Here is a 23,658-nt window from a genome sequence, read left to right on the forward strand (position 1 = left end):
TGCGAAGTTTTAAAAAAGTTATCGCATGTGATGTTGTGGCCACGGAGTCCCAGTGCCACATCCAGGACAACCCTCATCCCTTGGTTATTGTCAGGGGCTCCTCCATCTGGCTTCCACATATACACTTGCAAGTTCCATGCATATGATGAAACAGCATCATAGGCAGCCCAGATCTTGATTCCATATTTTGCGGGTTTAGACAGTATGTACTGCCTGAAGGGGCAGCGGCCCCTAAATGGCATAAGCTGCTCAACAACAGTAACGTTGGGCCCAGGGTTGTTAAACAGGGGAAGGCAGTCCACCCACTGACCTGATTGCAGCTAGCTTGTGTCTCTGCCGCCAAGCTGGTCTGGTGTCCCAGTTATCAAAGCGGATAATCCTGGAAATAATGTGGACGTTTTCCCAGAGACATTGTTGCACGGACAAGTTATCTGCATCCCACAGGGATTCTGTGGATTCCCCATTGGATCTGAAAACACCAGCAAGGATAACAACCCCAAAGTATGCATGTAAATTAGTTTGGTCCATCTCCTTCCATCAAGCCTGACCACAAGTCGGACACCACCATGATGACACACCAAGTAATTAGATTCCTGTAACTTTTAGAATACCCAAAGTCTATGTTGAAGATAACTTTATCCCATTACTCAACATGAAAGCAGATCTAATTAAATGGAACAATCTTCCCATAAATTTTATGGCAAACTTAATGATTGAGTTCGAGGCGTGCATGGCCACGCAGTCATGCATGAACAGGGAGTACAGGAGAAGGCTGAGAACGCACCCTTGTGGGGCCCCAGTGTTGAGGATCAGCGGGGTGGAGATGTTGTTTCTTACCCTCGCCACCTGGGGGCGGCTCATCAGAAAGTCCAGGACCCAGTTGCACAGGGCTGGGTCAAGACCCAGGGTCACGAGCTTAATGACAAGTTTGGAGGGTACTATGGTGTTAAATGTTGAGCTGTAGTCAATGAACAGCATTCTTACATACAGTTGAAGTCGGAAGTTTACATACACTTAGGTTGGAGTCATTAAAACTAGTTTTTCAACCACTCCACAAATTTCTTGTTAAACTAGTTTTGGAAAGTCGGTTAGGACATCTACCTGGTGCATGACACAAGGAATCTTTCCAAAGATTGTTTACAGACAGATTATTTCACTTATAATTCATTGTATCACAATTCCAGTGGGTCAGAAGTTGACATACACTAAGTTGACTGTGCCTTTAACAGCTTGGAATATTCCAGAAAATTATGTCATGGCTTTACACCTGTGGATGTAGTTCAAGGCCTACCTTCAATATCAGTGCCTCTTTGCTTGACATCATGGGAAAATCAAAAGAAATCAGCCAAGGCCTGATTGTAGACCTCCACAAGAAATTGTAGACCTCCACAAGTCTGGTTCATCTGGAGGGTCTGCTGTTCGGACCTCTGGCAGTCTCTATGGGGGTGCCACAGGGTTCAATTCTTGGACCGACTCTCTTCTCTGTATACATCAATGATGTCGCTCTTGCTGCTGGTGAGTCTCTGATCTACCTCTACGCAGACGACACCATTCTGTATACTTCTGGCCCTTCTTTGGACACTGTGTTAACAACCCTCCAGGCAAGCTTCAATGCCATACAACTCTCCTTTCGTGGCCTCCAATTGCTCTTAAATACAAGTAAAACTAAATGCATGCTCTTGAACCGATCGCTGCCTGCACCTGCCCGCCTGTCCAACATCACTACTCTGGACGGCTCTGACTTAGAATACGTGGACAACTACAAATACCTAGGTGTCTGGTTAGACTGTAAACTCTCCTTCCAGACCCACATCAAACATCTCCAATCCAAAGTTAAATCTAGAATTGGCTTCCTATTTCGCAACAAAGCATCCTTCACTCATGCTGCCAAACATACCCTTGTAAAACTGACCATCCTACCAATCCTCGACTTCGACGATGTCATTTACAAAATAGCTTCCAATACCCTACTCAACAAATTGGATGCAGTCTATCACAGTGCCATCCGTTTTGTCACCAAAGCCCCATATACTACCCACCATTGCGACCTGTACGCTCTCATTGGCTGGCCCTCGCTTCATACTCGTCGCCAAACCCACTGGCTCCATGTCATCTACAAGACCCTGCTAGGTAAAGTCCCCCCTTATCTCAGCTCGCTGGTCACCATAGCATCACCCACCTGTAGCACGCGCTCCAGCAGGTATGTCTCTCTGGTCACCCCCAAAACCAATTCTTTCTTTGGCCGCCTCTCCTTCCAGTTCTCTGCTGCCAATGACTGGAACGAACTACAAAAATCTCTGAAACTGGAAACACTTATCTCCCTCACTAGCTTTAAGCACCAGCTGTCAGAGCAGCTCACAGATTACTGCACCTGTACATAGCCCACCTATAATTTAGCCCAAACAACTACCTCTTTCCCTACTAAATTTATTTGATTTATTTTGCTCCTTTGCACCCCATTATTTTTATTTCTACTTTGCACATTCTTCCACTGCAAATCTACCATTCCAGTGTTTACTTGCTATATTGTATTTACTCTGCCACCATGGCCTTTTTTTTGCATTTACCTCCCTTATCTCACCTCATTTGCTCACATCGTATATAGACTTGTTTGTACTCTATTATTGACTGTATGTTTGATTTACTCCATGTGTAACTCTGTGTCGTTGTATGTGTCGAACTGCTTTGCTTTATCTTGGCCAGGTCGCAGTTGTAAATGAGAACTTGTTCTCAACTAGCCTACCTGGTTAAATAAAGGTGAAATTAATCAAATAAAAGCAATTTCCAAACGCCTGAAGATTCCACATTCATCTGTACAAACAATAGAATGCAAGTATAAACACCATGTGACCATGCAGCTGTAATATCGCTCAGGAAGGAGACGCGTTCTGTCTCCTAAAGATGAACGTACTTAGGTGCGAAAAGTGCAAATAAATCCCAGAACATCAGCAAACGACCTTGTGAAGATGCTGGAGGAAACAGGTACAAAAGTATCTATATCCACAGTAAAACGAGTCCTATATCGACATAACCTGAAAGGCCGCTCAGCAAGGAAGAAGCCACTGCTTCAAAATCACCATAAAAAAGCCAAACAGTTTGCAACTGCACATGGGGACAAAGATCATACTTTTTGGAGAAATGTCCTCTAAACAAAAATAGAACTGTTCAACCATAATGACCATCGTTATGTTTGGAGGAAAAAGGGGGAGACTTGCAAGCCGAAGAACACCATGGCAGCATCATGTTGTGGGGGTGAATTGTTGGAGGGTCTGGTGCACTTCTCAAAATAGGAGGAAAATGATGTGGATATATTGAAGCAACATCTCAAGACAGTCAGGAAGTTAAAGCTTGGTCGCAAATGGGTCTTCCAAATGGACAATGACACCAAGCATACTTCCAAAGTTGTGGAAAAATGGCTTAAGGACAGCAAAGTCAAGGTATTGGATTGGCCATCACAAAGCCCTGACCTCAATCCTAAAGAAAATTTGTGGGCAGAACTGAAAAAGCGTGTGTGAGCAAGGAGGCCTACAAACCTGACTCAGTTACACCAGTTCTGTCAGGATGAATGGGACAAAATTACCCCAACTTATTGTGGGAAGCTTGTGGAAGGCTACCCGAAACATTTGACCCAATTTAAATATAAAGGCAATGCTACCAAATACTGAGTGTATGTAAACTTCTGACCCACTGGGAATGTGATGAAAGAATTAAAGGCTGTGATTCTATTCTGACATTTCACATTCTTAAAATAAAGTGGTGATCCTAACTGACCTAAGGCAGGGAATTTTTACTAAGATTAAATGTCAGGAATTGTGTAAAACTGAGTTAATGTATTTGGCTAAGGTGTATGTAAACGTCCTACTTCAACTGTAGGTATTCCTCTGGTCCAGATGGAATAGGACAGTGTTCAATAAACTGGTCCACATGGTAATCTAGAGGTAAATGAGTTGGTAATAGGAAATACAATTATTTCCATGACAGAATTAAAAAGCTATTTTGGACTGACCAAATGTAGACATTAAGTGTAAAACTACGTGACTCAATGATTATAGCACTCCCAGGTGTGAGTACAAAAGTTATGGGCGGAGTAAATACACTGAAAAATATATAAAAATGCAACAATTTCAATGATTTTAATGAATTCCCGTTCATATAAATCAGTTAATTTAAATAATAAATAAGGCTCCATTCTAAGGATTTCACATGACTAGGCAAGAGTGTAGCCACTGGAGAGTGGGTTGGACATTCTGTGTGTGCTGTGCTCTCAGACCAGGTGAGTGCATCTATAATGCTACAAAATTGTGGCATTGACCCAATGCTCAAACATCCTCTTTTCTTCTCTCACTTCCTATATTTATACTAGTAGTGAAACAATGCCCTGACTTGTAAGCTCACAGGTCTGGCAGTGTAAGAACATAGTCCAGCATGTTGTGCACTTGTCAGGCCACTATCTGGGGGACCCAGCGAGGAGGGTTCCGTGCTACCAGGCCATGTACTCCACTTGGTACAACTGGAAAATAATCAAATAGCAAACCCATGGACAGAATAAACAGCAACTCCAGAAAATAATTGAAAACTACTTTAATGACCAAATGTAATACAACTTGACAAGCTATATACAGTACATTTCAGTTATGTTTGCAACATACACACACAAAAAAAAAGAGCATAAAACATCACTTAAAAATACCAAATTACACCGTCACATTTCCAAATCGTTCAGAACGCTTCTGTTTCTTTGCCTGAGGAAAAAGAGTAAACAAACATTTGATTTAATCTCTTTATGGAATAAAATATTACAAAATAGGAAATAAATCTGTAATATATAAAAGTGTATTCAGAAAGTATTCAGACCCCTTGACTTTTTCCACATATTGTTACGTTACAGGCTTATTCTAAAATAGATTGAATTAGAGTCCTTTAGGTGTCTTTTGGCAAACTCAAAGCGGGCTGTCATGTACCTTTTACTGAGAAGTGGCTGCTGTCTGGTCACTACCATAAAGACCTGATTTCTGGAGTGCTGCAGTGATGGTTGTCCTTCTGGAAGGTTCTCCCATCTCCACAGAGGAACTCTGGAGCTCTGTTAGAGTGACCATGGGTTCTTGGTCACCACCCTGACCAAGGCCCTTCTCCCCCAATTGCTCAGTTTTGCTAGAACTGGCCACCCAAGCAAGAGTCTTGGTGGTTCCAAACTTATTCCATTTAAGAATGATGGAGGCCACTGTGTGCTTGGGGACCAGCAAAAATGTTTTGGTACCCTTTCCCAGATCTGTGCCTTGACATAATCCTGTCTCGGAGCTCTACAGACAATTCCCTCGACCTCATGGCTTGGTTTTTGCACTGACAACAGGTGTGCCTTTCCAAACCATGTCCGATCAATTTAATTTACCACAGGTGGACTCCAATAAAGTTGTAGAAATATCTCAAGGATGATCAATGGAAAAATTATGCACCTGAGCTCAATTTCAAGTCTCATAGCAAAGGGTCTGAATACTTATGAAAATAAGGTATCTGTTTTTCAATTTTAAATACATTTCTAGAAACCTGTTTTCACTTTGTCATTATGGGATATTGTGTAGAATGATGAGGAAAATGTTTTATTTAATCCATTTTAGAATAAGTCTAACATAATGTGGAAAAAGTCAAGGGGTCTAAATATTTTGAATGAGCTGTACCGGTATCGATAATAAATAGAATCTGAAAACCTCAATATCAGTTGCGACAGCACCAGTGAGGATCCCAAATCTTTCTTTCCGCTTCTTCAGCTTCTCATCTTCCTCAACCTGGAACACACAAATATGGTCTTAAATCTGGCTTAGCCTAATCAAAAATGCTAAAGTATAACCTCTAGGTTTCAATTCAGCATTTCTTTCAACTTTCAGGATGCCTTATAGTCTAATCTAGAAACTGGCCTATCCCTATGAGCTCACCTTCTTGGAGACGGAAGAAACGTTCCCGCCAAATCGTTCAGCTCGCTTTTTTAGCTGTTCAACGCTGACTGGCTACTCAGAACACAGAGTGAGAGAAATACTTAATGAAATCTTCTGAGTCACAGTAATGGTCACATTAATGAAATGAGGAGAGGTGACTGCTCAACATATGTGGATTACTTGCAGTGGATTTATTCACAGTTACACCTATGATAGAAAGAGAAAAAAAAAAAAAAAAACACTGATTAATACCAGAGAGACAATGCAGGAGAACAGTTTTCCTACTATTACGTGTGATAAATGATGTTCTTCAACCTTGTTTAGTAAACTGACTACAGGTTATGGTTCTTGGAAAAATAACATTAAAACCTCAACATGAGAACAGTAAAGACTGGAAGATTGAGACCGACCTGTGGTGGAAGTTGGAGGTGCAGCAACGGGCAAACCAAACCTGAACGCAAGACATATTTAATCAACTTTAATATATAGCTTCATAGATACGCTCAATCAAAAGGCAATTAACAATGCATGAGATAGTTAGTCTACACATTTGTGAGAATGGTTGGGTACTGACCGGGCAGCACGTATGGCCTTCTTGCTGTCAGCTAAGGCAGGGACATTGAATCGGTCTGCTCTCTTCTGTAACCTCTGAATACGGGATTAAAAATATGTTCATGAGAAGGTTAGCAAACCATCATTGCATCGAAGACCCGTCATGACTGGTGAAAGAGTGCAACAAGCATCCCATTACCTCATCCACAGATACTGGAGGTGTGATTTTTACCACTTTCTTTTCAGCCGCCCTGAAAAACATTCAAATCACACGGAACATATTTCAATAATTAGGGGAATCAGATCGTCAGAAAAATCATGGAAAGAAAATGTCCGTCTCCAATGCGTGTTAACATAAAATGAAAAACGTACTCAGACACCGCTACTGGTTTCTCGTCGTTATCCCCAGTGACGGCATCCGCATCTTTCGAGAGGTACTACATTTTCAAAAGCACAATGACTCATCAAGAAATGCTCCTACAATTATACATTTATTTTCATGTCATATTTCACCAAAGCAATTGCAGCATGTACAAAGTGACTTTATACTGGACATGGTGGTACTCACCTAATCCATACATGAAGTGCCATTGCTGCCATACCGTTTTAAAACCAGGCTTACCTCTGGCTCTTCTCCCAGAACATCATCTTCATTTAGGCCCATGTCATCCTCTGTTAAAAAAATATATATATTTTTTAAGAATCATAAATTTAAGCATGTGTCACTTCGCCCATTCATAGGCTAGGTGTAATTCTTGCCATATTGCTCACACCTTTTAGATATAAAGGAGTGTCAAGGTGTAGGGGCTAGAAGTCAACAAGTTATCACACTTTCTACTCCATGGGCTAGTTTAACTGATGCCGGTGAAGCCTAGTCCTTACTCCAGGACCTAAATGGAGAATATTTTTAGGCTAGCACTAGGTTTTACCCATGTCTGGGAACCTGACCCAATACGTATTTAGTCCATCCATTATTGCATGCTCACCATGCTCCTCCAGATGAGCCTGTAGTCGTGTGATCAGCTCCAATTTGTTGCCCTTCGCACCCAGACCCCTGGCTTCACACTCATGCTTCAGCTCAGCAAGCTGTAGGACAGAAGTGTGGATTGCTGATTAGATTACAAATTCCTACTAAATTGCAGTTCTTGCAATTCAAATGGTACTACCCAACAGCGTCTCCCCTGGAAAAAATGTGTAGCAGGGAAAATATCATTGGGGGGGATCCCTCCTAGACTTTGTATGCATCAGGACTGAGAAGCTCAGTTCTGCTGACTTCATTAAAGGACATTTTTCTCACAAATGAATTAAAGTGAAAGTATGCAGACACGATCTAAAATATCCAACTCCAGAAATGAGCCCAATAATATTGTTAAAATGTGATAAAATAATTTTTACATCGTGGGCTGTAGTGAGGTCACTACAGACACCCTGGTTCGAATCCAGGCTGTATCACAACCGGACGTGATTGGGAGTCCCATAGGGCAGCGCACAATTGGCCCAGTGTCGTCTGGGTTTGGCCAGTGTAGGCCGTCATTGTAAATAAGAATTTGTTCTTAACTGACTTGCCTAGTTAAAAAAATAACAAAAATGTAAATAGCCTATGCTCCATATTACCAGTATGCTAGTAGCAATAAACATTATCACCTGTAGCCCAACTGATGAAGCAAATTGCAAATAAACTGAAGCATGGGGTTGCCTATCTGCATTTACACTATTGGGCTAATCATTAGCCAGATCCCAAATGTTATATTTTAACCAGTTATTATCCTATTGATTAACTTTAGGTCGCAAAAAACTTGCATAAAAAGTTAATATAATGTAGGCCAACCTGTTAGGTTAACTCAGAATGCATGTTTCCTTCCCTATGGCACTCATAACTTGAATGCCCCACGAGGAATATTTATCTCGCATAGCACACACTAGCCGATTTGGTAAATAGATAAACTATTCTACTATGGGGTTGTCAGACTTTTCAAAATAATTTCTGTTTGCAGAGGAAGTGTTCTAGTATCGTCAAAGTGCGCCCTAGCAGAAATATTTTTTCATGTTCCATATTTTTTTTTGCGTGGCGGCAATGATATTGGCTTTTGTCGGGCGCTGTTTCCGTTACACTGTTTGTTGTGAAACATTTTACAGACGTAGTTAGCTACTGTTTGCCGTGAAACCGTGCAATGAAAACAGCACGCCCAAAAAAAAGCCCATTTAGACCTAACAATAACATTCTCAAGAACATACTGTACAATTTCATTCATTCACAGTCGAGCATGCGCCGATGCTGTCCCGTTCGTTGCTGACTTTACAGCAGTAGTGGATTACTTTGGCCCTCACAGAGATAAAGCCAGACTAAATAAATTCAACAAGTGTGGATACTAGTCTGGGCACCATTCTGTTTAGCTATCATTCCTTTCCTGTCATGCTAAACATCTGTGTCATATCACACAGAGTGGAATAAATATCCGCGTAGCCTGGGTGCCAGTCAGTTTCGCTCTCTCAAACCTCAAAATGCCTAGCTAACTACACCGTGCAGCAAGCATGGATTATTTCACTTCCTGCCCGTTAGCATCAATTAGCGAACTGCGACTGTAGGTGTCCAGGGATCTGCAGCGTGTAAGATCCTGATTTACAAAGTAAAGATAGCTGACAACATACGATAATTCATCTTCCAAAAATATAATACCGGTATAAGACGTTTTAAACTTAGAAAAAACGTGTTCGCAACCTTTAGTTTCTGGAGCTCCCCAATTTCAGCCATCTTGCTTTGCTGAATCTATTTCTCCAATCGGAAATCGACACCCACAGCAATCTGCTGTGCTAATTAATGGATGGGTTGCATGCATTTTATTGTCTATAATTTTTTGTGTAAAAACTTTTGTGACTTGTGTTGACACATCAATGAAAAGTATATTCCAGAAAAGTATTTTATGTAGAACACCTTTATTGATAGGCAGTCATCCATCAATGATCAGATTTAGAAGGGACATTCAATACAGTTGGGCATATGATATAATCAATCGAATTTCGAATATGGCAATACATTGTGTTACAAGACCGTACTGTTGCTGTGTTCAAAATAACTGGGACCTCGGAAAAATACAAATCATGACGTCAGTGATTTTCAGGTCGGAATGTTGAAGCTCTAGAGTCCAGAAAGAGGCCTGAGTTCCCGAGTTCAATTTTTTTTTTCTCGCGAGTTCCCAGTTGTTTTGAACAAGGTAAGTATTCTACTGCATTATGACGCATGTATTTTTGATACGTAGTCATGTTCGTAGGCATATTTCTCATTCCTGCCATGCTTTGCATTTAACTATTTTCTGACAGTCTAATTAAACCTGTTAACAACTGTGAACGTATTTTGTAATATAAGTTAAAACTGCTATTTCTTACACCAATTCTATGAAGTCTGAACCAAAACAGTATGTGAATCAGGCCACCAAAAATAATTTGTGCATGAGGTCTACTTTGGACAGAGCAAAATGTTTGGTGGGGGTAGCTAACCAAAAAAGTGCAGCTGAGATAGTTCAGTTAACTATTTTTGTGTGATGAGTTGTCCGAGACTTGTGTTAGTTCCCTGAGAGCCTAGGCATTCAGTGCTCTAACACAGTCTCGTGGCATGCTGATGACAGTTAGCCACAGGTCAATTAGTTCACAGTCACAGAATTGGACTGTAGCCTGGTCCCAGATCTTTTTGCTGTTGTCAACTCCATTGCTCTCATTGTTAAGCCAAACATCATGTTTGTTATGACAATGAGTGACAGGGAGTTGACATAAAGGTTTATTCCCCTGCTCAGACTTTGCATGCATCAACCAATGGTTGCGTGCCACATCATTGACTGTAGATCTCTATGTATATCATAAATACACTAAGCATTCTAAGCTGCTGGAGAATTTCCTCCCACAATTTTGCGCCAATTTTCTTAATTTTAGGCTCAAAAGAAGCACGTCGTCCTCTTACATCCATCTGGCTTGCCACTTTATATTCTGCTGTGTTTTTTTATCCATAATGCTAACTGACTTGACATTCCAAATTATCATTAAACAAGGCAACAGTAAACATGTCGTCCCCACGAATGATGCAGCGCCCCCCTTGGGCCAATCAGTGTAATTTTGTAAATGCCGGATCTCTATGAGAAGTCGCATCATTCTCCCAAGTTTCGTCAAAATCGGGCTAGTAGTATGATATATTGAGTGGGTTAGCTAGACTCATATCCCTGAGCATGGGTTCCAAATGTCATCACTCTGAGTCAAACAGATCAAGAGATATTAACGTGCCCGTTATAGCGCTGCCCTGAGGTCGATTTGAATGCTCTTGCATATGTTGAGCCTTGACCGTGTTTACAACATGTGTACCAAATGTTGTGACAATATGAATGTCATTAATTGATTTCATATGTGCCAGACCACGCCCATGTGAATGTTTATTGGCCAATAGCAGCCATTTTGTTTTAGGTACTAGTTTGGAAAATATTGCGTAGAGAAACCTTTGTCCATTGATGCCACGTATCAAGTTCCGTGCAGATAGTCCATTCGGTGCCAGAAGAGTAGCGTTTGTAGTGTTTCTCACAAAATTATAAATGGCAGAAAATCCATCATGGCAGACCGTAGGGTTTCCCATAGAGAATTATAGACTCCTCTAGTGGACAAAAGGCTATTTTAGCGGGGGCAGCTCAATTCAGGGCTTCCACCAGGCTTCCAACATTTTTAAAGTAGTCACCTGGGTGGGAATTCCTCAGTTTTAGCCTCTGGCGCTGCCCATGCTGTCAGAGATGCTATAATATCACAAATATAAACATGACTCTATCTATCTCTATGTGGGTCAACTGAGGCAAATTGGTTCCTCGTGAGGAGAGGAACCTATGTAAGGAATTTCATGACTTTAAGTCAAACGTGGTGAGGGGCGTGACCTTTCAAAGTGTGTTTTTTCAATCTTCTTATAGAGCCACTATCTGGCCAATCAGTGTAATGTATGAACAAACTTACGGACTGAGACGGATCCACAGATTTCATCGTGGGGAACAATAAAGCAAATTGGAGTGGGTCTAGGGTGTCTGAGATGATGTGTGCCATAACCAGCCTTTCAAAGCACTTCATGATTATAGATGTGAGTGCTACAGGGCGGTGATCATTGTGGCAGGTAGCCTTAGAGTTCTTGGGAACGAGAATGATGGCGGTCAGCTTTTGGACATATGGGGATTACAGACTGGGAAAAGGAGAGTTTAAAAATCAATATTATACTGAAACATTCTACTTAATCCTGTTTAAATGTACACAGAGTGTACAAAACATTAGTAACATCTTCAAGGTGTCCCACATGGATTCTGGCCAATGTTGACTCCAATGCTTCCCACAGTTGTGTCATGTTGGCTGGATGTCCTTTGCGTGGTAGACCATTCTTGATACACACGAGAAACTGTTGAGCGTGAAAAACCCAGCAGTGTTGCACCTGGCACCTACTAGCATACCCCATTCAAAGGCACTTAAATCTTTTGTCTTGCCCATTCACCCTCTGAATGGCACACATACACAATCCATGTCTCAAGGTTTAAAAATCCTTCTTTAACCTGTCTTCTCCACTTCATCTATATTGATTGAAGGGGATTTGACAGGTGACCTCAATAAGGGATAATAGCTTTCACCTGGTCAGTCTGTCATGGAAAGAGCAGGTGTTCCTAATGTTTTGTGCACTCCCTCCTTACCTTTTTACCCAGGCAGGTTCTTGACAATGTTGACAATGCTCTCTTAAAATGTTGTGCCTGATTTTCTTTTTTTTTTTTAAATGTCGTCCTCTTACATTCCACTGGCCACTGTAGGAAATCAAACATTTGTAAAAATAGGGTGACAGTGCGCAATTGACAGTGAGCAAAAATAACCATAGATGGGAAGTTGACAATGGCTTATTAATAAGCATAAATAAATATGCATTTCAAAGATTGAATTGCATTGAATCAAATGAATCAGATCCAATGATTTACTGCCCATAGGGTGGGGTGCCGCTAGTAACATATGATGTGGTTAGCTGATATGTAAAATACCTATCCAGGCATTATAAGATCTGGCATGCGTAAGCAACGTCTTAGCAGGGGAACACGACCAAAAGCACAAACAGACTGGTACTTAGTCTATTGCCACGGTAGTTCATCGTGCTTCGGCCTATGATGGCATGTTGGGTGGACTATCACAGGTGAGTCTGTATGAAATACATCCCTGCTGTGTTGCTGTTTTCAGGAAAAGGCCTCAGTGCCTAGGAGTCAGATACCTCCCAACCAGAGGAGCAACCTCGTCTACCGAAAGGGAAGCCTCTACAGATCATGAGAAAGACAAAGCCGTCAGTGAGCAGCAGATTGTCTGCAATGACATGGCTTCCATTCCTACCTGGGGTTGCCTTTACAATGTCAAGAGCCAACCTGGGTAAAAAGGTAAGCCGAACGTACATTTCAAACAGGATCGAGTAGAATGTTGCAGTAGCATGGTAGAAGTATGTAGATTATTTTTACCATTGTTGTCCTGATTCCCTCAATTGTATCAGCCTATGTCTGATTTCAACCTAAATGACCCAAACTGTCACGTTATGAGGCCCACGTACAATAGTCTGCGTGACCCAAATACTACCATCAGGATCATGGCAATTTGAAGAAGCAAAACTTAAATCACTGAAGATGACAACGTAAGTAAAAAAAAAAAAAAAAAAGTAAATATTTTTTCTGACCAGTGCAGGAGGAGACCGTAAACTTAACTGATCGTTAACTCCAGGAAATAGTATTATAGGAGGATACCTTTTGATTCTCTCTCTTCAAGGTTGTATGCTCATTGAAGGAGTATAACACATACAAACAGTACCTGGATACGGTCAAGACAAACCATGACAAAACCTACAGCAAGAAGATGGTATGTGGGCAGTTTGACTGTTTTCGGAAATGTGTAAAGAGCACACATGTTGAGATCACACATGAAGTTGTTTACAGGTGAAAATGTGAAACGCTCACTCATCACTCTTACAACAATGCTACTGTAACATGTACTGCATATCTTAGGCTGATAAGTATCTAAACTGTACGAAAATGTCTTTTATCCTATTTCAGAAGAAACAGATGCTGAGAATGGTTCAGTTACATGAAGAAGGCCATATCCCTAATGATGTTTTACTAGAAGATATGAGAGAGTACTTACTGGAAGAAGGAGCTCGGAACATGAAGCATCTGCAGTCAACCATTTGTTCCAGGTAGGCAAGAAGTGCATGTAAATGCACTTTATACAAATGTGAGTGCTGACTCCTAGTGGTAATAATGTCGAACTGCATGTTATTGCATATCATTACTCTAGTGACAACAATTCTATAGCTTTATAGTAGAGTTATGCCTACTCTTGTGTTAGAAATGTCAAGTACATGACTAATCTGTTGAATGTATTAATAGGGTCAGGGGACACAAAGATGGCCTGCAAACGGCATTGTATGACCCAGAGAGAGAGTTTGAGGAGTATTGGGTTTCTAAGGAGCGATTCAGGCTGAAACTCATTCAAAATGATGTAAAGCATGATGTGAACAAGGCCAGGCAACTGAAGGAGGCCAAAGAAAAGTGCAACAGAAAGGTAATGATATCACAGACTCTTCATACCTCACAAACTAAACCCAAAAAGTATTGAAGTTTGAATAGGTCAGTAAATTAAGAAATGGTTTTACCCACATTTTTATAGGTGCTAAGTTGACACATTTGAAGGTATATTTCACTGCTATTGTTTTACTCTGTATATTGTTTTATTATGCTCTTCACAGAAAATGTGCATCATGGAACAAAAGCAGGCTATTCAGATGAGGAAAATGGAAGAGGAATTAAAAAACCTCCAGGAGTTTGAGAAGTTGAGAGAGGCTGCTATTAAACCAAATTATCTATTGGAAGAAATTTCTGGAAAACCAGGTAAAATTTTATTTGAATTCATCACACTTACCAGGTTTCCATTCAACCAAGCTTAACCCGGAAATCAGCTGTACAAATGTGTCGGAGGAAACACCGTTCAACTGACGACTGAAATCAGCCTGCCGGTGCCCGGCCTGCCACAAGGAGTCGCTAGAGCATGATGAGCTTGTAAAGCCCCCCCAGCCAAACCCTCCCCCAATCCGGACGACGCTGGGCCAGTTGTGACAAGTTGGCACATTTGATGGGGATCGAATCACAGGTTGTAGTGACATTGCAGCACTGCGTAGCAGTGCCTTAGACCACTGCACCACTATTTGAAGCTCCTATAAATAATTGATGCTTGGCTGCCGTTTGTCAAATATTTATTTTTTTTTGTCCATAAAAATCATCTCATGTTGGCTATACATGCGCTCTAGCCAACATGCGCTCAAGCAGATAACGCTGTCGACTAGAGCGCAGGTGCCAATACTGGGCACACTCGCTAAATAACCATCAGTAGAGTTGAAAATGCTATGAAAATAACTTAGTTTTTTATTCAGTACATGGGAATTTCACCCTGCAAAAGGTATTTTTACGTCATCACGCACAGATATCTGGATGGAACAAGTACATTTGATGGAAAACATGACTGGTTGGAAAATTCTCATATTGTTAATATGAAAATCTGTTGCCAATTGGATGGAAACCTAGCTACAGTTACCAATGTTTAAATCCCTATGTGAAATGCAACATACAGTTCAAATGTCTTTTGCTGTATATCATCTTTTCATTTATTTTATTATAGCTCCTGTCCAGCTCGCTCGCCTAGCTGCTCACACCAAAACTGTGACGAAAACAGTTTCCCTGTCAGGCAAGTCAGTTTCACCACTAAGTAATCATAATTTAATTATGAAGGATATTTCTGAGTATTGTTTGCTGCCTGCATATTGGCATGTTCATAGCAAAGTGAATGCTAAATCACATCCAATTCAGTATTGTGTGTTTTTGTAATAGGAAACTCATCTAAGGAAGAGCCACCCATGATACAGAGGAGACCATGCCAGGGTTAGGGTTTTGTCTGTCATAGTTGAAGTGTACCTATGATGAAACTTACAGGCCTCTCTCATATTTTTAAGTGGGAGAACTTGCACAATTGGTGGCTGACTAAATACTTTTTTGCCCCACTGTATGTGACATTGTCTAGGTCGGGATTGAGTCCGGCGATAGCAGGAATTAACTGTGTTACTTGCGATGAGGGAAGTTCCCATACCTCCCGAAATGCTGCTCACAGCTTTGATGGCAGTCTGACTTGCCTTGGGGAAATTGCTCTGTTGGGAGGATTCTGTCTAATATTATCAATCATTTTAGTCTTGACCTGCTCCAGAACTTTGATGATCAATTCTATGGCGGCAGACTCCAGTTGGGGGGGTGAGTGAAATGGCATTCTCAGTCAGCTGACAGGCCTGGTCTTTGCTCCGTTTTCTGGATAAACTTTTCAACATAAACCAAATCATTATTTCTCACTCCAAGCTGTCATCACTTTTGATGTTCCCTGATACAAATTGAGGCAAAGAGACGGAGCGTCTTACATCATTCCTCATCGAGTGGGCCAGGCTTTCTTTGAAAAGATCTTTGCTGATGTAGTCAAGAACTCCATCTTCAAGGGTGAGATCGAGGTTATGGAAAGAGGTGCTTCTGGTGGCCTGCTGAGCTTTCCTTCCAGGGGAAGGTTTCTTTGAGTCAAAAACATTGTTCAAAATTACCTCTCTTTTCTCATCAGTTGTCTTCTCACCAGGAGACACGAATGTTCCCCCTTGCATCACAATTGACTTTACCTTATGGTCTTCAACCTTTACCGGAGGGATCTGTGATTCAGTGAGGCTTACATCAGATCCAAAAAGGTTGCTTTGAATTGGTCCAGGAACATTTGATGGACCTTCCACAGTATTGTCATGTAGTGGTAGCTGGCCAGCTAAATCCATTTCACTACATATGTCAATTACATTTTTCCACCAAATCATCGGGAATCGCCTCAACTTTTGTTGAGGCCATTGTTTTCGCGGAGTGCTCTGTTGTTGCCTGAGAGAGCATTTCTTCCATATCTGCTCTGGTAGTACAATAATAGGGAGCACTGGCAATCACAGTTGTCTCCATGTCACCCAGAAGACTGCTCACAGCAATGATGGCTGTTTGACATCCCTTTGGAGACGGCACGGCAAATGATACTAGGAATGTATCTTGTTGATGGATATGCTTGTTGACTTCTGTAACCGAAAAATCATTGGTTTCATGCATGTTAACATTAGAAGCCTCCTCCCTAAGTTTGTTTTACTCACTGCTTTAGCACACTCCGCCAACCCTGAAGTCCTTGCCGTGTCTGAATCCTGGCTTAAGAAGGCCATCAAAAATTCAGAGATTTCCATACCCAACTAAAACATTTTCCGTCAAGATAGAACTGCCAAAGGGGGAGGAGTTGCAATCTACTCCAGAGATTGACAGAACTTTGCAGGCTTACTTTCCAGGTCTAAATTACAGGCCTCTCTCATCTTTTTAAGTGGGATAACTTGCACAATTGGTGGCTGACTAAATACTTTTTTGCCCCACTGTACTTGGAGGCACAATCAGACTCAACTGAAGGTTTTGAGGGATATCCAGGGATCTGGATGTCATCCCTGAAGATGGAATACATTGCCTCATGGACACGGTCTATGATAACCTACTGGATGAGAATGGTGTCCTCAGGCGGCGCTGGTGCAAAAACCTCACAGGAAGACCTTGATTCTTCAGAAGGTAATTACAAAACCATCCTCCCCAGTCAATTGCATTCCTGCCAAAAAATGCCTGTCGATGTCCTCCAACATCCTCACAACTTGTGAGTCACAAGAATATGTTTGGTCCAAATCCCAGCGAATTCACTGCACACCTGGCTGCGCTGTCGTCTGACGATGAGATGCCCAGCATTTTGGCTCAGAGTGGGATGACACCCCATGCCGATTCACCAATGGACTCAACTGCCTCCACGACCTCTCCTGACAGTGATATCTGAGTAGGGACTTGCATGTTTTATTGGGCATGATAGAAGCATTTGCTTACATTATTTTAAATTGCTTGACCTATTAAAGAATTCATTTCTTTTTTTTAAAGATCTTTGAAATACACTAATAACCTAAGCATTTACAGTCTAGTTTTTCTTAGATGTGAGGGTTAAATTAGGAATGAAGTTAAGAGAGATCAATTTAAATAGCTTTGCTCTGAATAGTGACATTGTTCAAAAAGGAGTTTGAACAGTCTCACAATTTAACCATAAAATATTTAACAAAAAAACGTAACACTGTTAGTTATAGTTTCAAATAGAGGGGAGGACAAATCCGGATTAATTTAAATCACAAGCGCCCCAGTAATCCTTATTAACATTACATTCCTGCCATATTTCCTGCCTGTAAGCACAGTTTCTCTTAGCAGCATTGTATGACTTATTGTTCTGTTGACCCAGAAACGATTCACTAATTAGTACAACTTATTATATATTCCTGTGTTATACCTAATTAGACCTGCAATACCAGTCAAAAGTTTGAACACACCTACTCATTCAAGGGTTTTTCTTAATTTGTACTATTTTCTACATTGTAGAATAATAGTAAAGATATCAAAACTATGAAATCATGCAGTAACTAATGAAGTGTTAAACAAATCAAAATGTGCCTTTGCCTTGATGACAGCTTTGCACACTCTTGGCATTCTCTTAACCAGCTTCATGAGATAGTCACCTGGAATACATTTCAATTAACAGGTGTGCCCTGTTAAAAGTTCATTTATGGAATTTTTTTCTTTCTTAAAACCTCAAGGATCGGACCCTGTTTTTTTTTTTAAATGTTCACCTAAAATGATATACCCAAATCTAACTGCTTGTAGCTCAGGACCTGAAACAAGGATATGCATATTCTTGATTCCATTTGAAAGGAAACACTTTGAAGTTTGTGGAAATATGAAGTTAATGTAGGAGAATATGGACTGCACTAGCATCGAATAGTCCCCTCGATATGCAACTTTCAGGAACCAAAAGGTCAGGAACCAATACACGCAGTCAGTCAGGAAAGCAAAGGCTAGCTTTTTCAAACAGAAATTTGCACCCTGTAGCTCTAACTCCAAAAGGTTTGGGGACACTGTAAAGTCCATGGAGAATAAGAGCACCTCCTCCTAGCTGCCCACTGCACTGAGGCTAGATAATACTGTCACCACCGATAAATCCACGTTAATCGAGAATTTCAATAAGCATTTCTCTACAGCTGGCCATGATTTCCTCCTGGCTACCTCAGCCAACAGCTCCGCAGCTACTTGCCCAAGCCTCCCAGCTTCTCCTTCACCCAGATAGCAGATGTTATAAAAGAGCTGCAAAACCTGGACCCGTACAAATCAGCTGGGCTAGACAATCTGGACCCTCTCTTTCTAAAATGATTCGCCGCCATGGTTGCAACCCCTATTACCAGTCTGTTCAACCTCTCTTTTGTATCGTCCCTAAAGATTGGAAAACTGTCACGGTCATCCCCCTCTTCAAAGGGGGTGACACTCTAGACCCAAACTGTTATAGACCTATATCCATCCTGCCCTGCCTTTCTAAAGTCTTCGAAGGCCAAGTTAATAAACAGATCACTGACCATTTCGAATCCCACTGTACCTTCTCCGCTGTGCAATCCGGTTTACGAGCTGGTCACGGGTGCACCTCAGCCACGCTCAAGGATTTAAACGATATCATAACTGCCATTGATAAAAGACCGTACTGTGCAGCCGTCTTCATTGACCTGGCCAAGGCTTTCGACTCTGTCAATCACCGTATTCTTATCGGCAGACTTAACAGCCTTGGTTTCTCAAATGACTGCCTCTCCTGGTTCACCAACTACTTCTCAGAGTTCAGTGTGTCAAATCGGAGGGCCTGTTGTCTAGACCTCTGGCAGTCTCTATGGGGGTACCACAGGGTTCAATTCTCGGACCGACTCTTTTCTCTGTATTTCAACGATGTCGCTCTTGCTGGAGGTGATTCCCTGACCCACCTCTACGCATTCGACACCATTCTGTATACATCTGGCCCTTCTTTGGACACTGTTAACAAACCTCAAAATGAGCTTCTTTGCCATACAACAACATTCCTTCCATGGCCTCCAACTGCTCTTAAACATTAGTAAAACTAAATGCATGCTTTTCAACCAATTGCTGCCCGCACCCGCCCGCCTGACTAGCATCACTACTCTGGACGGTTCTGACTTAGAATATGTGGACAACTACAAATACCTAGGTGTCTGGCTAGACTGTACACTCTCCTTCCAGACTCCTGTTAAACAATCCAATCCAAAATGTAATCTAGATTCAATTTCCTATTTCGCAACAAAGCCTCCTTCACTCACGCCACCAAACATACCCTCGTAAAACTGACCATCCTGCCGATCCTCGACTTTGGCGATGTAATTTACAAAATAGCCTCAAACACTCTACTCAGCAAATTGGATGTAGTCTATCACAGAGCCATCGGTTTTGTCACCAAAGCCCCATATACCACCCATCACTGTGACCTGTATGCTCTCGTCGGCTGGCCCTCGTTACATATTCATTGTCAGACCCACTGGCTCCAGGTCATCTAAGTCATTGCTAGGTAAAGTTCTGCCTTTTCTCAGCTCACTGGTCACCATAGCAACACCCACCCGTAGCATGCGTTCCAGCAGATATATCTCACTGGTCGTCCCCAAAGCCAACACCTCCTTTGGCCGCCTTTCCTTCCAGTTCCACTCTGCTGCCATTGACTGGAACGAATAGCAAAAATCGCTGAAGTTGGAGACATATCTCCCTCACTAACTTTAAACATCAGCTATCTCAGCAGCTAATTGATCGCTGCAGCTGTACACAGACCATCTGTAAATAGCCCATCCAATCTACCTACCTCACCCCCATATTGTTTTTATTTACTTTTTTGCTCTTCTACTTGCACACAAGTATTTCTACTTGCACATCTATCACTCCAGTGTTAATTTGCTAAATTGTAATTACGTCACCACTATGGCCTATTTATTGCCTTACCACCTCATGCCATTTACACACACTGTATATAGACTTTTTTTTCTATTGTGTTATTGACTGTACGTTTGTTTATTCCATGTGTAACTCTGTGTTGTTTGTGTCACACTGCTTTGCTTTATCTTGGCCAGGTCGCAATTGTAAATTGCCCACCTGGTGAAATAAAAAATATAACACATTAGCTCTGGTAAAAGATAATACTTAAAGAAAAATGCATGTTTTTTTCTAAGTATTTTTTTTGTACCATCTTTGACATGCAAGAGAAAGGCCATAATGTGTTATTCCAACCCAGGATTTTGGTCACTATATGGCAGCAGTGTATATGCAAAGTTTTAGACTGATCCAATGAACCATTGCATGTCTGTTTAAAATGTTGTATCAAAACTGCCCAAATGTGCCTAATTGGTTTATTAATACATTTTCAAGTTGATAATTGCGCAACTCCTCAAACAATAGCATGGTATTCTTTCACTGTAATAGCTACTGTAAATTGGACAGTGCCGTTAGATTAACAAGAATTTAAGCTTTCTACCCATATCAGATATGTCTATGTCCTGGGAAATGTTTTTGTTACTGACAACCTCATGCTAATCACATTAGCCTAAGTTAGCTCAACCGTCCCGCGGGGGGACACCGATCCCAATGAGGTTATTAATGCATTTGAGTCAATCAGTTTGTGACATGGTAGGGGGGTATACAGAAAATATCCCTATTTGGTAAAATGACAGTGCATCATTACTTTAGGACAAGGTCAGTCAATACAGAACATGTCAAGAACTTTAAGTTTCTTCAATTGCAGTCGCAAAAACCATCAAGCGCTGTGATGAAACTGGCTCTCATGAGGACCGCCACAGGAAAGGTAGACCCAAAATTACCTCTGCTGCACAGGAAAAGTTCATTCAAGTTACCAGTCTCAGATTGCAGCCCAAATAAATGCTTCACAGAGTTCAAGTGACACATTTCAACATCAACTGTTCAGAGGAGACTGTGTGAATCAGGCCTTCATGGTCGAATTGCTGCAAAGAAACCAGTACTAAAGGACACCAGTAAGAAGAGACTTGCTTGGGTCAAGAAACACGAGCAATGGACATTAGACCGTTGGAAATCTGTCCTTTGGTCTGCAGTCCAAATTTGAGATTTTTGGTTTCTGACCGTTGTGTCTTTGTGAGACACAGAGTAGGTGAATGGATGCTCTCTGCATGTGTGGTTCCCACTGTGAAGCATGGAGGAGGTGTGGGGGTGCTTTGCTGGTGACACTGTCTGTGATTTATTTAGAATTCAAGGCACACTTAATCAGCATGGCTACCACAGTAGCGATATGCCATCCCATCTTGTTTACTCTAATGGGACTATAATTTAGTTTTTAAACAGGACAATGAGCCAAAACACAGCTCCAGGCTGTGTAAGGGCTATTTGACCAAGCAGAGTGGTGGAGTGCTGCATAAGATGACCTGTCCTCCACAATCACCCATCCTCAACCAAACAGATGGTTTTGGATGAGTTGCACCGCAGAGTGAAGGAAAAGCAGCCGACAAGTGCTCAGCATATGTGGGAACTCCTTCAAGACTGTTGGAAAAGCATTCCTCATGAAGCTGGTTGAGAGAATGCCAATAGTGGGCAAAGCTGTCATCAAGGCAAAGGGTGGCTACTTTGAAGAATCTCAAATATAAAATATATTTTGATTTGTCAAAGTTTATTTTGGTTACTACATTATTCCATATATGTTATTTCATAGTTTTGATGTCTTCCCTATTATTCTTCTACAATGTAAAAGTTTGTGTCCAAACTTTTGACTGGTACTGTATATCTCATCGAGTGTTCTTACTACTGTTATGAGTGATAGGATTTGATCATTATTGCTCAGATTATTAGACCATTTTAGTACTGAATATCCTCATTAGAATAGAGCTGAAAGTATTTGAGGGTAAATCTCTTAAATCATTGGGGACAGTAGTCTTTGGGACGGAGTCCAGATTAGCCTCAATGCAATGGATCTGGTGGTATTTTAAGATGGGAGCACATAAGTTTTCACATGTAGTTACCCAATTTTAATGAAAGTTTGAAACATTCTTGCTACTCCAGCAATTTCAATAATAATAATTATTTATTACATTTGTAAAGCACTTTTCATTATACAGTAGCCTATAAGAAGTGCATATCTACTGTACATACCATAGTATTGCCCCATATGCACTATCACAATTCATTCACAAGGCAGCATGAACCTTTGGTATCCTATCCTAAGACTAACAGAGCCCCACAGCCTTGGGAATGTAGACTGATTTCACAAGTTGTTACACCCATCCATAATATATCACAGTAATGTATACTATATGAATCTAAGTTGACTTATACTGTATGTGTAGGTAATGGTGAGTGTATGTGGCTACAGTATGGAGACCAAGAGGAAGAAAGACAATTTCATGGGTCCCAAGACTGCACAGCCTTGTGGGAAATAATCACTACAGGTGTATTATGTTTGAGTCATGTCTTCTTTTTTAACTGTGATGTATATCACTCCCCAGATATTATCATGTGTTAGCAGACAAGTTAATCGTCTCATATATTCAGGTATCTCCTGAAACCTTGTAGACATGTTCTACACAGGTCAACCAAAATGTGTATGTAAAATATATTTGAATCCCCTTTTTGTTGTGTGCCTAATGTAAATGAGCCCTGCTATACTGTTCTAGAAAAGCCACACATGTCACAAGTGCCTTTGGGCAGTGGTGGAAAAAGTACCCAGTTGTCATACTTGAGTAAAAGTAAAGATACCTTAATAGAAAATGACTTTTAAGTGAAAGTCATCCAGTAAAATACTTCTTGAGTAAAAGTATTTGGTTTGAAATATACTTAAGGATCAAAAGTAAATGTAATTGCTAAAATATACTTTATCAAAAGTAAAAGTATAAATAATGTCAAATTCCTTTATTAAGCAAACCAGACGGCACAATTTCAAATAATTATGGATGGTTAAGGGCAAGCTCCAACACTCACACCCATTTACAAACGAAGCATGTGTTTAGTCCACCTGATCAGAGGCAGTATGGATGACCAGGGATTTTATCTTGACAAGTGTGTGAATTAGACAATGTCCTTCTAAGCATTCAAAATGTAACGAGTACTTTTGGGTGTCAGGGAAAATGAATTGAGTAAAAAGTACATAATTTTTTTTTTGAAATACAGTCAAGTAAAAGTTGACAAATATAAATAGTAAAGTACAG

At 41.0% G+C, this 23,658-nt stretch overlaps 2 protein-coding genes and 1 long non-coding RNA gene across 5 annotated transcripts; 2 read left to right on the plus strand and 1 right to left on the minus strand.

The window, feature by feature from the left end:
* Positions 1–4,564: 4,564 nt before the first annotated feature.
* On the minus strand, positions 4,565–9,303 carry LOC110492023 (SAP domain-containing ribonucleoprotein). Of its 3 annotated transcripts, none has more exons than XR_002468937.2 (11): positions 9,202–9,303; positions 7,469–7,568; positions 7,105–7,154; positions 6,855–6,919; positions 6,682–6,733; positions 6,505–6,578; positions 6,341–6,381; positions 6,111–6,137; positions 5,931–6,002; positions 5,706–5,783; positions 4,565–4,742 (listed from the first exon to the last, which is right to left on the minus strand). XR_002468937.2 is itself a non-coding variant. In XM_021565979.2 (11 exons), the coding sequence occupies exons 1-11, from the start codon at positions 9,232–9,234 to the stop codon at positions 4,695–4,697; spliced, it is 636 nt and encodes a 211-aa protein (XP_021421654.2). In that variant the 5' UTR covers positions 9,235–9,303; the 3' UTR covers positions 4,565–4,694. The 3 variants fall into 3 exon arrangements, 2 of the variants coding, with proteins under 2 accessions (XP_021421654.2, XP_036802819.1); XM_021565979.2 differs by having other exon boundaries at positions 6,115–6,137; XM_036946924.1 differs by lacking the exon at positions 9,202–9,303 and adding an exon at positions 8,723–8,749 and having other exon boundaries at positions 6,115–6,137.
* A 3,328-nt stretch (positions 9,304–12,631) lies between these two features.
* Positions 12,632–16,746, plus strand: LOC118939537 (fibrous sheath-interacting protein 2-like). The gene is made up of 6 exons (XM_036946923.1): positions 12,632–12,895; positions 13,275–13,364; positions 13,559–13,698; positions 13,892–14,066; positions 14,251–14,392; positions 15,177–16,746. The coding sequence occupies exons 1-6, from the start codon at positions 12,788–12,790 to the stop codon at positions 15,380–15,382; spliced, it is 861 nt and encodes a 286-aa protein (XP_036802818.1). The 5' UTR covers positions 12,632–12,787; the 3' UTR covers positions 15,383–16,746.
* Positions 16,747–16,896: 150 nt separating this feature from the next.
* Positions 16,897–23,198, plus strand: LOC118939475. The gene is made up of 3 exons (XR_005036394.1): positions 16,897–17,161; positions 17,279–17,417; positions 22,801–23,198. It is a non-coding gene; the product is annotated as an uncharacterized LOC118939475 (long non-coding RNA).
* The last annotated feature ends 460 nt before the right edge of the window (positions 23,199–23,658 follow it).

The sequence above is a fragment of the Oncorhynchus mykiss genome, chromosome 16, assembly GCF_013265735.2.
Source record: "Oncorhynchus mykiss isolate Arlee chromosome 16, USDA_OmykA_1.1, whole genome shotgun sequence".
Lineage (NCBI taxonomy): Eukaryota > Metazoa > Chordata > Actinopteri > Salmoniformes > Salmonidae > Oncorhynchus > Oncorhynchus mykiss.

Excerpts from the sequence above, each read along its gene's own strand:
- LOC110492023 (XM_021565979.2), bottom strand. The coding sequence starts at position 9,234 with ATGGCTGAAATTGGGGAGCTCCAGAAACTAAAG. Across the intron at positions 7,569-9,201 it reads GGGAGCTCCAGAAACTAAAG|CTTGCTGAGCTGAAGCATGA; the intron begins GTTGCGAACACG and ends TCTGTCCTACAG. Across the intron at positions 7,155-7,468 it reads GGCTCATCTGGAGGAGCATG|AGGATGACATGGGCCTAAAT; the intron begins GTGAGCATGCAA and ends TTTTTTTAACAG.
- LOC118939537 (XM_036946923.1), top strand. The coding sequence starts at position 12,788 with ATGAGAAAGACAAAGCCGTCAGTGAGCAGCAGATTGTCTGCAATGACA. Across the intron at positions 13,699-13,891 it reads CAGTCAACCATTTGTTCCAG|GGTCAGGGGACACAAAGATG; the intron begins GTAGGCAAGAAG and ends ATGTATTAATAG. Across the intron at positions 14,393-15,176 it reads AGAAATTTCTGGAAAACCAG|CTCCTGTCCAGCTCGCTCGC; the intron begins GTAAAATTTTAT and ends ATTTTATTATAG.